This window comes from Silurus aristotelis, assembly GCF_946808225.1.
Source record: "Silurus aristotelis genome assembly, chromosome: 2".
NCBI lineage: Eukaryota > Metazoa > Chordata > Actinopteri > Siluriformes > Siluridae > Silurus > Silurus aristotelis.
In genome coordinates, this window is record NC_139575.1 from 3,881,854 (window position 1) to 3,895,106 (window position 13,253).

The window sequence follows — 13,253 nt, forward strand, 5'->3', positions numbered from 1 at the left end:
AAGCTGCTTTCTCGGGCCAGGAGGTCCCAGAAGCTTACCGTCATATATGTCTCTCTCCTGATCCGAAACATTCAGGAGAGCCAGCCACTCGATACTGAGGCGCACGGCAGCGTGTTCACAAAGCTCCAGCAGTACTAATTGAGGCAGGGCGGAGCGAGCCTGAGGGGCCGCAGATGACGGGATGGCCTCCTCGTCATCTGAGCCGTCGAGGAGGTCTGCCTCGCCCTCATCCCCGAAACTGGTCGGCCCGTCTGGGAAACGGTTATCGGCCGGCAGCAAATCCTCGAACGGGGACAGGCACAGATCAGTTTGAGGAAGCTGCACCGTGGGAGGCCCCCGGGTGCACAGCGGCGTCGCCTTTTTCCCCCATCTGAGTCAGACAACTCAAAGGCGACACAATGCGAATCAGCCGTTTTGAGCCTGCGACGCAGGAGCTTTTTTGGGAGCGCTAGACAATGGCTACAGTTCTCCGGGAGGTCGATAGCTTTCTGCGCATGCTTGAGCCCCAATGCAGACAACGCAGAAGTGATGGGAATCCCTTGGCAGCGATGAGTGCGCCGCACGCGGCCGGGCAGGCTCGCAATGGGTTGTCCACCGGTGTAGCCAGTGGCGCTTTAGAAAGCGCTATGAAAAAAATTACAAAGAAAAAGAAGTAGGCGGCAGCCTATAGAAAAAAGGTACGAGCGTGGGTGTCTTGGGAAAGTTAACCTGGCTGAAGACGAGCACGTCCGGCGGAGGCTAATCAGAACATATGTCCTCCTGAAGACAAAAAGTGCAGTCCAAGAACCAGGGAGCTGTGAGGTAGGACAGCAGAAGTGGCGAGAAGCGAATGTTAACTGAGAAAAGGTAGTGCTGACTTGGTGCAATTGAATGCTTCTGCAGATGTCAGGTACGGATGCCCTTCCCATAAGTGGATCTCGAACACGAGCTGATGAAAGAGAACACAAAATAGTGCCGCCAGTAAACCTGTTGTATATTGCACACTGTTTTGTGTAAAAGAGTACAGTGAACATTGAAATTAAACTGAAATATGAGCAAAATGCTGTGCAAAAACGTCATGTAAACAGTTTGTAGTAATGAAGTGATGTAATATGAGTGATGCTGAAGAGATGGAGGTGTGAAGTGAGTACGATTGTGTGTTTGAGTCCTGGTTGTACAGAACATTTGTGTGTGTGTGTGTGTGTGTGTGTGTGTGTGTGTGTGTGTGTGTGTGTGTCTGGTTCAGTTCAGTTTTGTGTTGAGAAGCCTGATGGCTTGAGTACGGTGGCCGAGAAGTGCAAAAACATTAACAAATCTGAAAACAAATGAACAAATCCGCGAACACATTAAAAAATCCGAAAACAAATTAACAAACGCAAAACCAAAATAACAAATCCGAAAATACATTAACAAATCCGAGTACACAACGACAAGTCAGACAAACCGGAACAGGTAGGTATAGTTTGTGAATGGAAAACTTACCGATCATTGGACGAGACACCTGTTATTCAAAATATACAGGTATAAAATCTTATAACTTTGTTTCTTGTACATGTGTAAAGTTCTTCTTTTACTTTAAACTTTTTTTATATTTCGATCACCGAATCTTTAAATATAAGAAAAATAACAAAAGTAAACATTCGCAAGCAAAGAGGAAATTTGCCATATTCTTTTTTCCTTTGTCTCTAAGGTTGCTCTGTCACTTGTGAAGTGTGATTGGCAATTATGCTTCAGACCATCTCACAATATCTCCTGCCCTTTATCTCCACAATCATAAATGGGTCCTTAACATCTGGCTATGTGCCAACTACCTTCAAGCAAGTCAAGTTTATTTCTATTGCGCTTTTCACAACAGACATTGTCTCGAAGCAGCTTTACAGAATTTTAACAGTTAAGGTGAACGATGTGTATTTATCCCTGATGAGCAGCCATGGCAACTCTGGCAAGGAAAAACTCCCTTAGATGTTATGAGGAAGAAACCTTGAGAGGAACCAGACTCAAAAAGGGGAACCTCATCCTCATTTGGGTGATATCAAGAGTGTGATTATAGTCTTTAAACAATACAGAACATTGGAGAGTGAGAACTAACATGAGCACTGGAATGAAAGATTATGAGTAATGTTCTTTCTACAGTCTTTTACTCATTTTTGGTTATAAAACTAGGAGCTACTGAGCAACTTATAAAATGGATTAACATTTGCAATCATCATAGATCCAACACCAGCTTCTCCATGCCAGAGCCTTTAAACACTCAAGGAGGTCCAGTGTCCAAACTACACATAAAGTGGGATCCAATTGCCACTGATACGTCTCTAGATGGTTCGGGATGTTTGCGGAGTTGGCATCTACTTCTTTAAAGGTCCACAATCTTCATAAGATGGGACGTGACTGGAGCTGGCCAACCTCAGGATGCCTCGGGATGGGTAGAGAAAGAGAAGCAGTGGAGAGAAATTAGCATAGCTGCTGTTCATGATATTAACAGCACAAGTTGATAATGTGCATGTGATCAGATGTTCTGGAGCACAAGGTTATGATGTGATGTGTGTTATGTGTAGGCTTTGCTAAAAAGATACACTTTCTTTTTTTTTTTTTTTATAATTTCTCACTAAAACTAAAATCTTCGACATAAATGGGAGATTTGAATCTGTAAGATCTGTAATTTGATAGTGTGTTTGGATCCAAATTAGGTTTCTTAATTAGAGGCTTAATAACTGCTAAATTGAGGGGTTTAGGGACGTGACCTAAAGATAGTGAGGAGTTAATAATATTGAGAAGAGGCTCACCAGCTGTATGTAACACTTCTTTCAATAGTTTAGTTGGAATAGGATGTAATTGACATGTTGTTGATTTAGCTTTGGTATTAACATCATACAGCTCTTCCTGTCTTATACATGTAAAACAGTGTAGTTGTGGAGTTTTAGGTGACATTGTGTCAGGAGATGCTGTCAGAGGCTGGACCTCCACAATTGTTTTTCTAATACTAGACATTTTTCCAATGAAGAAATTCATAAAATCCTCACTACTAAACTGTGATGGAACACATTTTTCAGATACCTGATTTGTTGTTAGTTTAGCTGCTGTGCTGAAAAGGAACCTGGGATTATTTTTGTTGTTTCCTATGAGTTTGCTCAGGTGCTCAGCTCTAGCAGCTTCTACCGCCTGTCTGTAGCTGAGCATACTGTCTTTATACGCAATTCTAAATACCCCTAATTTAGTTTTGCTCAATTTTTTTTTTCCCGATTACGGGCTGTTCTCTTAAGGGCATGCATATGACTATTATAACATGGTGCAGGTGTTTTTTCTCTAACCTTTTTTAACCGGATGGGGGCAACGGTGTCTAATGTGCTAGTGAGGATAGGGCCTATGTTGTTAGCCATTTCTTCAAGGTTGTTAGCATTTATGGCTTTAGTGAGAAATTGAAATAAATCAGGCAGGTTATTTATGAATCTGTCTTTAGTGGTCGGAACAATAGTCCTTCCAGGTCGATAACATGGTGAAACACGGCTAATATCAAATCAAATCAAATTTTATTTGTCACATACACATACATACAGAGTACGACATGCAGTGAAATGCTTTATACAACTGTCCCGCATGGGAATAGGATAGGGAGAAAAAGAAAACAAAGAATAATAACGCAGATAAATAAAGAGCATAAACTATGTAAAAAAATATTAAATATATATTGATATATATATGAGGAACAAAGTGTATATACAAGGTACGCTTATGACAATAAACAATAATCACATAAGGTGGTTGATGTGATTGTCCTTAGAGTGACCGTGTGCGGAGTGTTGGGGTATAAAGTGCACTGTGCTATGCCAGTCCAGAGTTAAAGTGACAGTCAAGTGTCGTAGTGTCGTGGAGAGAGTGGACCAGTTTTTAGATCCTGTGTGTTTCCGGGTTCAGACTATGAATGGCCTGTGGGAAGAAGCTCCTCCTCACTCTCTCTGAGTTTGCTTTCAGGGAGTGGAAGCATTTCCCTGAACACAACAAAGAAAAGAGTCCATTATTGGGATGGCTGAGGTCCTTCACAATCTCCCTAGCTCTGGTCCGGCACCACGTGCTGTAGATATCCTGCAGGTTAGGGAGCTCGGTGTGGATGGTACATTCAGCTGAACGCACCACCCACTGGAGGACTCCACCATTTCTTCAGGTTCTTAACCTCCTTTAGGTAGGCCGTCTTGTCGTTGTTGGAGATCAGGCCCACCACAACAGTGTCGTCAACAAACTTTATGATGGTGGTGGAGTTGGAAGAGGCCACACAGTCGTATGTGTACAGTGAGTAAGGCAGAGGGCTTAGAACACAACCCTGGGGAGCTCCAGTGCTGAGGATGAGGGTGGATGAGATGTGTTTTCCAACCCGTATGATTTGTGGTCTGTCTGTCAGGAAGTTAGAGATCCATTTACACAGAGTCCCAGGACCTCCAACGTAGAGGGGAGTGTGGAGGGAATTATTGTGTTAAATGCCGAACTGTAGTCCACAAACGGCATCTTTGTATAATACTAATATGCTCTACCGGTAGTGTGTACAGTATGTGGTATTGGTCTTTGATGTCATCACTCTGAGGTAAAATATCTATATCAGTGATGTCTGCTCCATGGGATATTATTAAGTCTAGTGTGTGGTTAAAACGATGAGTTGGTCTGGTGATGTTTTGTTTAACCCCAGAAGAGTTGAATAAGTCCACAAATGATAGTCCTAGGGCATCGTTTGCATCATCTACATGTATATTCAAATCTCCTACAAGCAGCACTTTAGCTAAATTAATCAAAAGGTCTGAAAGTAAATTCTTAAAGAAAATCAGCATATGGCCCTGGGGGTCTGTACATGGTGGCCAGAGGAAGAGATAGTAGGGGTTTCCTATGTATCAAGTCAAGTCAAGTTTATTTCTATAGTGCTTTTCACAACAGACATTGTCTCAAAGCAGCTTTACAGAAATCAACAGTCAAGGTAAATGGTGTGCATTTATCCCTGATGAGCAAGTCATGGCGACTGTGGCAAGGAAAAACTTCCTTAGATGTTATAAGGGAGGAAACTCAAAAGGGGAACCCATCCTCATTTGGGTGACATCATAAATTTGTTGAGTTTGATCATAAATCTTTCAACAATACAGAACACTGGCGAGTGAGAACTAACATGAGTACTGGAGTATAAGATTATAAGTAAATGTTCTTTCTACAGTCTTTGGTATAAAAGTAGGAGCTACTGAGCTCAACATTTGTGATCATCACAGATCCAGCAACAGCTTCTCCATGCCAGAGCCTTTAAACACTCCAGGAGGACCAATGTCAAAACTCCACACATGTAGTGGGATCCAATTGGCACTGGTACGTCTCTAGATGGTTCAGGATGTTTGCGAGTTCGGCATCTACTTTTTTAAAGTCCATAATTTTTACGAGGTAAGACGTGACTGGAGCTGGCCAAACCTTAGGAAGCCTCGGGATGGGGAGAGAAAGAGAAGCAGTGGAGAGCAATTAGCGTAGCTGCTGTTCATGATATTAATAGCACAAGTTAATAATGTGCATGTGATCAGATGTTCTGGAGCACAAGGTTATGATGTGAGACGTATGTTATGTGTAGGCTTTGCTAAAAAGATATGTTTTTAATCTGCACTTAAACTGGGAGAGTGTGTCTGAGCCCCGAACACTGTCAGGAAGACTATTCCAAAGTTTAGGAGCTAAATGTGAGAATGATCTACCACCTTTAGAGGACTTTGCTATTCTAGGAACTACTAGAAGCCCAGAGTTTTGAGATCTCAGGGAGCGTGACGGATTGTAGCATGTTAAAAGACTGGAGACAATTTTCTGACAATTTTTTCTGACGCAGCATCTCTTTCCCTCGGAGGCAATAATGTTTACATACGTAACCTGAAGACGATACTGCTGTGGGTGTGGTGAGAAGGATTGGGTGCAGTCAGTGTTCCGATTAATTTCAAAGGTTTTTAATAGGGTTGAGATCCGATCGCTATAGCAGGAGATCTTCCACTCCAACCCATGTAAAGCATATCTTCATGTAGTTGACTCTGTGGACAGGGGCATTGTCATGCTGGAACAAGCGAAGGGAAAATTCAATGCATCCAAAAGTATCCTATACAACTGTGGGCCTCCAACTATGCACTAGCTTGAAAAAGAACCACATATGGCTGGAAGCCTCTACTGTTGTCCATATAATGTATTAAAATTGTCTGCACTTGTATACACATCTGCTTGTTTGAATATAAACCTTACATTTAGTCATTTTGGGATTAGCTCATATTTTGTGTGTTAAAAACACACCACAGTCCACTGTCCTTTTTTGAGTTAACCTTTTTTAAATTTCCTTACAATTTAATTTGTAAAGTAGGTTAAAAGAATTTGTAAAAAGAAACTTGTAGTTTGCATGTGTGCGACACTAGAAGAAGTTTCTTAAAAACACAGAGGTATAACATTTCTCAACACTCTTCAAAAATCAGGTATGTTCCAATATTTTGCTGTAATATATATACTTGCTAATTTGTCATTTTTGTTACTACGATGTTCATAGAGCTTTTCTACAGTAAATATCTGAATAGTATTTGGAAAACCTAATGTGACTACATTAAACCATAAATTCAATGTATTGGAAATAATCTGTTTTCATGCAGCATGTTGATTTCTATTGTGTTACATCTGTTTTTGTTTTGCCGTATTTATTTTAGTATTATTTCTTCTGTCAGAGTACTGTAGTGACCTGTCCTATGGTTATCAGTATTTATAACATAATCACACAGGTAATGCAGATGCTAAACAACAAAACTCATTTGCTGCTATTACCACATAGTGAAAATGCTTTTCACACTTAATTTTCAACTTAATATTACAGGGTATCTGGTTTGGGAATTGTATTTAAGGCATTTATAATCTTTTTAATAACATGTAGAATAAAATTAAAAGCACACTATACCACCAATTACCATCCATATATAATATATTAAAAAGAGCAAATAAACTAAAAAAAAAAAAGGACTAAAGGTTTAAGTGCTAGCCATGTAAAATTGTAGCTTTGCCAGAATTATGAGATCCCATCCTTAAGTTTAGTAGCTTGTTTTTCCTGACTGCATGCATGTACATTGTCAGTGATGAGCTGACTTTCAAATGTTTTTTGTGCTGTGTGGTTTCCAAGGATTGTATACAAACAGTTCAAGCAAAATAATGAATCCCAGATCACTAAGATTCCAGAAGTTTTAAGTTTAGCAGGGTGGCACTACTCCTTTTTCCTCCCACACCTTTCTAAAAGAGCTGCAGTCCTGATATATGTACTGATATAATCCTGTGCATTATTTTATTGAGCACAGACGTCTCTGTATTAAATTTTTTCCAATATTAGGTAAGAAATATTCCATACCCCAGCTTTTTAACCCAGTACATCTACATAACCATCCCTATGAAACAACCCTTTAGCTAATTCTTTTACATTCCGCCTGTGATTTGAGACAGGCCCAGAGGATCTGCGGTAGGCTTTGACGTCTCTGTATTTCTTAAGTCAGCCTGGAGACAATGGCAGGGAGACCACCATGCAGTGGCGGCCCGTGCATTTGGTACCTGGGCCTTCAGTGTTGACTTACCAGAATCACGTCGCAATTATAGAAACCATCAATACAATACAAAAACACAATATAACAACGTGTGGCATTACAGAGAGAGAGGCATTTTGCATATGGAGGGTCCATACCATTTTTACTAAAACAAGCTCCAAACCTCTACACTACAACCACAACTGTGGCACCTACATCACCTGGAGCAGTTCAGAGTCAATATTGTCTAATAACATGACAAAAACATAAAAAACTCACCATACACATACTATACTCTTACTGTACTCTTCCTTCAGAATCACTCCTACACCATTTATCTTTTCATCCACCCCATGATAAAAGAGTTTAAACACCTCCAATGTTCCTGGCCTTACTCCCATTTCACGTGGTCTCCTGAACACAAAACATATCTTCCTTTCTCCTCTCCATCCTATCAGCTCCCTCTCTCCCTTTACCCATCATAGTACCAACATTTAAAGTACCAACCTGAACCTCCACTCTCCTCCACTTCTCCTCTTCCTGCTGTCTCTGTAGACGTCTTCCTCCTCTCCTTCTCCTCCTCCAGCTTAGTTGTGGCTGGAAAATGCCATAAATAAAAAAATATGTAAATCTTACTATTTATTGAGGAACCTGCAATAAAATTAAGGTTGTTATCCAACCAACGAAGCAAGCAAAAGTCTTTAAAATTTGCTTCTCTCTGATTGCTCGTCAGGGAATGTGTGATTTGCATGTTATTTTACTTTAATGCATATGTAAATTTAGATCCCTAATAAGTAATCTAGAGGAAGCAGTAGCAAGGACAATTTGCCTGAGTTGACATGCAAAAGAAAGTCTGAGAGGAACTCTAGGTGACACCAGATTAGTATCATTATGAATCGTTTCTCGCTCACGACTGTATACTATAAAGTCAAACAGTACAAATTCAAAGAGTTTTGATCAGTTTCTTCCTGTTTATTTTCCTTTTAGAGACTAATCATTTTGCCTGCTGCTTTGGTTTGATTTTTGGAAATCTTCTGAGGTAACAAGAGGGTCTAAGAATTGGTAAATAACCATGTACTTTCTGCTTAAGCACAGTGCCACTTTTGGTACAATGTAAGACACTGTATATACTTGATACTTGACACAATGCAAACACTGACAACATTCCTCAACGTTGAGATTAATAAACAATGGTCAAGAGACCACACACTTGCTAACACAAATCATGTTTAGGTGTGTGATCCTTATCATTTGCTTCCTTTTGCTCTGCTTCCCATTCAGAAAATGACAATTGGCCATGTCCCTGATGCCACATACCCCCACCACCCGACACAGCCATCGGTGTCCATAGTTTGTGAACCACCTTGAACTTAAATAGATGAAGTGCCAGATACCACAAGTGATCTGCATATTGGTCTCTTTCAGCCCAAACAGAGAGTGACCCATCCCAGCAGATAGTATGATGAACCTCATTTAATTGTCAGATATTTCTTTTAGTTAAGGCTCTCCCATATCAAACACTTGATGTACAGATGTACAAATGATGTACAGCACAGGGCTCTTCCCCCCCCCCCCACCACCACCACCAGGAAACATGGCTCCCAGGACATGCATTGACCTGTAAGTCAGACCAAGAAGTCAGGGGAAAGTAAGAGTGGTTCACCCTAGAGTGCAGCTTTTACCTGCATGAAAGACCCCCCCCTTTTTGCGTCTGCCCGATGCAGAGCTGATTTTGACAGACCCGGTAACACCTCCCCAGCCATCGCAGCTCACCACCCAAATTGCTTAATACTGATGCAGAAAGATGAAATGCTGCCCAATCAATTCCCAGAATTAGCAGACGGGTGAGGCAGGGATAGTGATAGTGATGGCCACTTATAGATATTCCTGTATCTCCATGCACACACCTCACCTACACATGCTGAATTCAAAGTCCTGCACTGAACAAGGCTTTGATGTATGGTGGACACAGCCTGAATCCACCAAAGTACAGTGTGTACCCCCTTCAAGCCTTCAGTACCCACAGGCTGGCCCAGGATCTCCTCCCATTAATGGGTTGTAAGTATCAACGACCTGCAGGGGAGAGAGCACAGACACAGGGAGGAAAATAGAAGGAGGGGTAGAACCCGTGGCTGGACGACCAGGTTTGGGGAATTCGTCCCCATTTCCACGGTGTGGGAACAGGAGGCTGCATGAATATCTTAAGTAAAGCCTACGTGCTTCGACAAGAGGACAGACGACAAGTTCACCAGAGAACTAGCTTTATTTTGAGACTTCACTTCTCAGTAATGAAATTCAATTGCACACATCTACACACATACAGTAGCTCCACTTGTGTCTGCTCTTACATCCCCTTTATCATCTCACCACACACTGCAAGAGATCACACACTTGTTAATAGTTATTATTTATGTTAATCATGTTAACATGATTTGGTGCTTTGCAAACCCCTGATTACCTTTTCAAGGACAGGACCCTTAGTCATGTTATTCTGGTAGTTTTGATATATTGTGGTAGCCAAACTGTATAATTATGGATAATGTAATGCATGCAGTTTTTACCAGTAACACTTTAGCTTTTTAATAAATTATTTTATTTTAATTTATGTATTTTTATTTTTACTTGGTTTTATATATACTTTTTAGTGAGTTTCCCAACAACATCTGCTATGGGTCAGCATCTTTTCATCATCCTGTTTTGCACAGGTAAGAGAAAATATTTGTGTGTGTGTGTGTGTGTGTGTGTGTGTGTGTGTGTGTGTGTGTGTGTGTGTGTGTGTGTGTGTGCATAATAGCTTACCACATTAAATTAGCAACACATAATTATGTTTAAATGTTATTGGAGCTGTTCAGTGGTGATTGATAGTTAAACTTTATTTTAATTAAAAAATTTCTCCCTTAGCATGAAGAACAGCTTTACACACTTTTAGCATCCAGACAGTTTGTTTCTCCAACATTCAGCTGAAATACTTTGCCATGCCTCTTGTAAAACTTCCCAAAGTTGTTCTAGTTGGAGATTTCTGACTTTGCGATCCAGTTAATCTCAAAGCAGTTCAGTAGGATTTAGGTGCAGTGACTGTCCAGGCCATCCCATGATAGATATCACTCCAACTGTTTGCTCTCGAAATAATGCTTACAGAGCTCAGACGTACACTTCAGCTCATCGTCTTTTTGTATGGTGAAGTCGGTTACAATGAGCCGCAGCCCAGACAGAATTGCATGGTGTTGAAGCATGGAATGGTAGCCATGTTGGTTCAGGATTACTTTCACTTTCTGGAATAAGTCTCTAACTTTCCCTGCTCTGAAACAACCCCAAACCATTAAGCTTTGACTGTTGGCAAAAATAATCACATTTGTATTCATTTGTCCACAAACCTTTCTTCCGGTCATTTACTGTCCAATCTTGTGTGTTTTTGTCTTTAATCAAATATGTTACATACAAATGAAAGGAACGTGTGTGTGTCTCAAAAACCATAAATGACATATTTAGTGTTTCCAAACTTTTGACAACCAATATATTTATAATTACAAGTTTAGGGAAATGTTTTTAGAACACTGCATTGAATTAATTAATGAAACACTTAGTATGTTTCTCCCAGAGCCAACAGCACAAAACCAATAATACTTTTCTCCACAGGAATCGCCCCTTTCGTCTCGTCTGTCTCTAATTTCAGGTATTATTTAGTCCAGGAGCAGAAAACATGGAGTGATGCTCAGGCTTACTGCCAGGCAACACATACCGATCTGGCTATCATCAAAACTAACGACGACCTGATCCAAATTCAAGATGAAGCAAACAGACAACAATTCATTTCCACAGCTTGGATTGGACTGTACAATGATGTCAATAGTTGGCGCTGGTCACTTGGAAATAAGCCACTAGGAAATATGAAAAGATGGGCTTCCGGCCAGCCTAGTAACATTGGTGGAAAGCAAAACTGTGGTACAATAATTACTCAAGGTTGGGATGATAGAGACTGTACAGATATGAACCCATTTGTATGCTTTGATGGTGAGAGCAGTTCCTTTTTCAGGAGTGAATGTTGTCATAAATGTGCTAATACAGTAAATGGTAAAATCTGAGTTGTTTATTGGTAAACTTTATCTAAACCAATGTGTGTGTGCTTTGCTCTATTTTTAAGATATTCTTATTTCTGAGACTTACTTTTAATGCTGTTTTAATGGGTGTAATGGTGTAACTTGTTTTATTTCAATTCTCACAGAAACGAAAAATAGCTCTGACAGATACATTTACAACTCTAAAAAGATAACATGGATAGAAGCTCAGAGTTACTGTAGAGAGAATTACACAGATCTGGCCATCACAAGCAATGAAACAGAATACACACTTATACATGATATGGCAACCCCTTTGCAATCGTTCACCTGGATTGGTCTGTTCAGAGACTCCTGGAAGTGGATTGACCAAACGCCTCTCTCCCTCGTCCCTTGGAAGACTGGAAAACCTGATAATATCCTAAAAAATGAAAATTGCGGGTTTTTGTATCAAAATCAACTCGAGGATGCACTGTGCTCTGACTTAAGGCCTTTTTTCTGCTGCGATGGTGAACAGAATTTTTTCTTTCTTATGTCTATAAACAAATTGACATTGCATTTAGTATATCTGTTTAATTGTTTCTTTGTGTGTGTTTCTATGTGCCGTTTGATTCAGTCATGAAAAAACAACAAACGGTAAAGGTGAAGGTCCAGTCTAATCAGGACGTGAATGAATTCAAGACAGAAATCTTGGAGCAGGTGGGTCTCATCCTCCACAAGACCCCCTCTTACAATTATCTTCTTCATTACTACACCCAGAACAAGACAGACATGGTTCAGCTAGCCTCTTCCTCAGATCATGAAGCATTTACACTGTATAGTAATTAGAATCTGACTTGTGTTTTTGGATCATTTCAACAATTTTTACATGAGATTATTGTTTTCTCCTGAAATATTATAGTAATATAAGTTGTATTATTTAGATTAAGCTAAACCTGGTGGAAGATGGGATGGCAGGAAACATCACGGTGAAATGGAGTGTGCAACCAGATGGAGCGGTGTTTCACAAGGAGAATGCAGAAAATAATAATGCCTGAGTCGAAGATAAATGTATTCCATAAGTAAGAAATCTGGGATAAAAAGGGAAATTGGAATGATGGGAAAACTTCTACACTTTCTTTTTCTGATAATGCTGTAGACTATAGTTATATAGTTCTGTCTTGATGTCACCCAAATGAGGATGGGTTCCCCTTTTGAGTCTGGTTCCTCTCAAGGTTTCGTCCTCATAACATCTAAAGGAGTTTTTCCTTGCCACAGTCGCCATTACGCAATAGAAATAAACTTGACTAAAGTTTGGTTTATACAGTTTATTTCTTTACTTGAATTGTAGTTAACAATCAGTGGTTTTCAAACTATTGGACACACATTGGACAGTGTCAAAATTGGACAAGCCGTGGTGATGATGGTGAAATTTAAGATGGCATGTGAAAGAATTTTTCAGAGAACCAGACTCAAAATGCAACTGTTGTTCTTCTCTGTGAAAATTGTTAATAGAATTTTGAATAATTGTAGAATGATTTAAATGATGAAACTGAATAGATTATGTTGTGCACTACCACTTTGCTTCATTTTATTTATTATATATTAGAGTTTGACTTGTAAAGTTCAACACTGTTTCCTGTAAGTGTCCAGTGCCTGTCAAAATTGTGAAAACTACTAGTCTTGATTTTTAAGAAATGCA

The 13,253-nt window shown here is 40.0% G+C and overlaps 1 protein-coding gene across 1 annotated transcript; it reads left to right on the forward strand.

The window, feature by feature from the left end:
• The first annotated feature begins 10,163 nt into the window (after nt 1-10,163).
• LOC310716692 (C-type mannose receptor 2-like) lies at nt 10,164-12,854 on the forward strand. Its single transcript, XM_083524076.1, has 5 exons — nt 10,164-10,222; nt 11,154-11,528; nt 11,740-12,081; nt 12,189-12,271; nt 12,496-12,854. Exons 1-5 carry the CDS (start codon nt 10,186-10,188, stop codon nt 12,607-12,609), a joined length of 951 nt encoding a protein of 316 aa, XP_083380202.1. The 5' UTR covers nt 10,164-10,185; the 3' UTR covers nt 12,610-12,854.
• Nucleotides 12,855-13,253: the final 399 nt, after the last annotated feature.

Excerpts from the sequence above, each read along its gene's own strand:
- LOC310716692 (XM_083524076.1), top strand. The coding sequence starts at position 10,186 with ATGGGTCAGCATCTTTTCATCATCCTGTTTTGCACAG. Across the intron at positions 12,082-12,188 it reads GCCTTTTTTCTGCTGCGATG|TCATGAAAAAACAACAAACG; the intron begins GTGAACAGAATT and ends CGTTTGATTCAG. Across the intron at positions 12,272-12,495 it reads AGACAGAAATCTTGGAGCAG|ATTAAGCTAAACCTGGTGGA; the intron begins GTGGGTCTCATC and ends TGTATTATTTAG.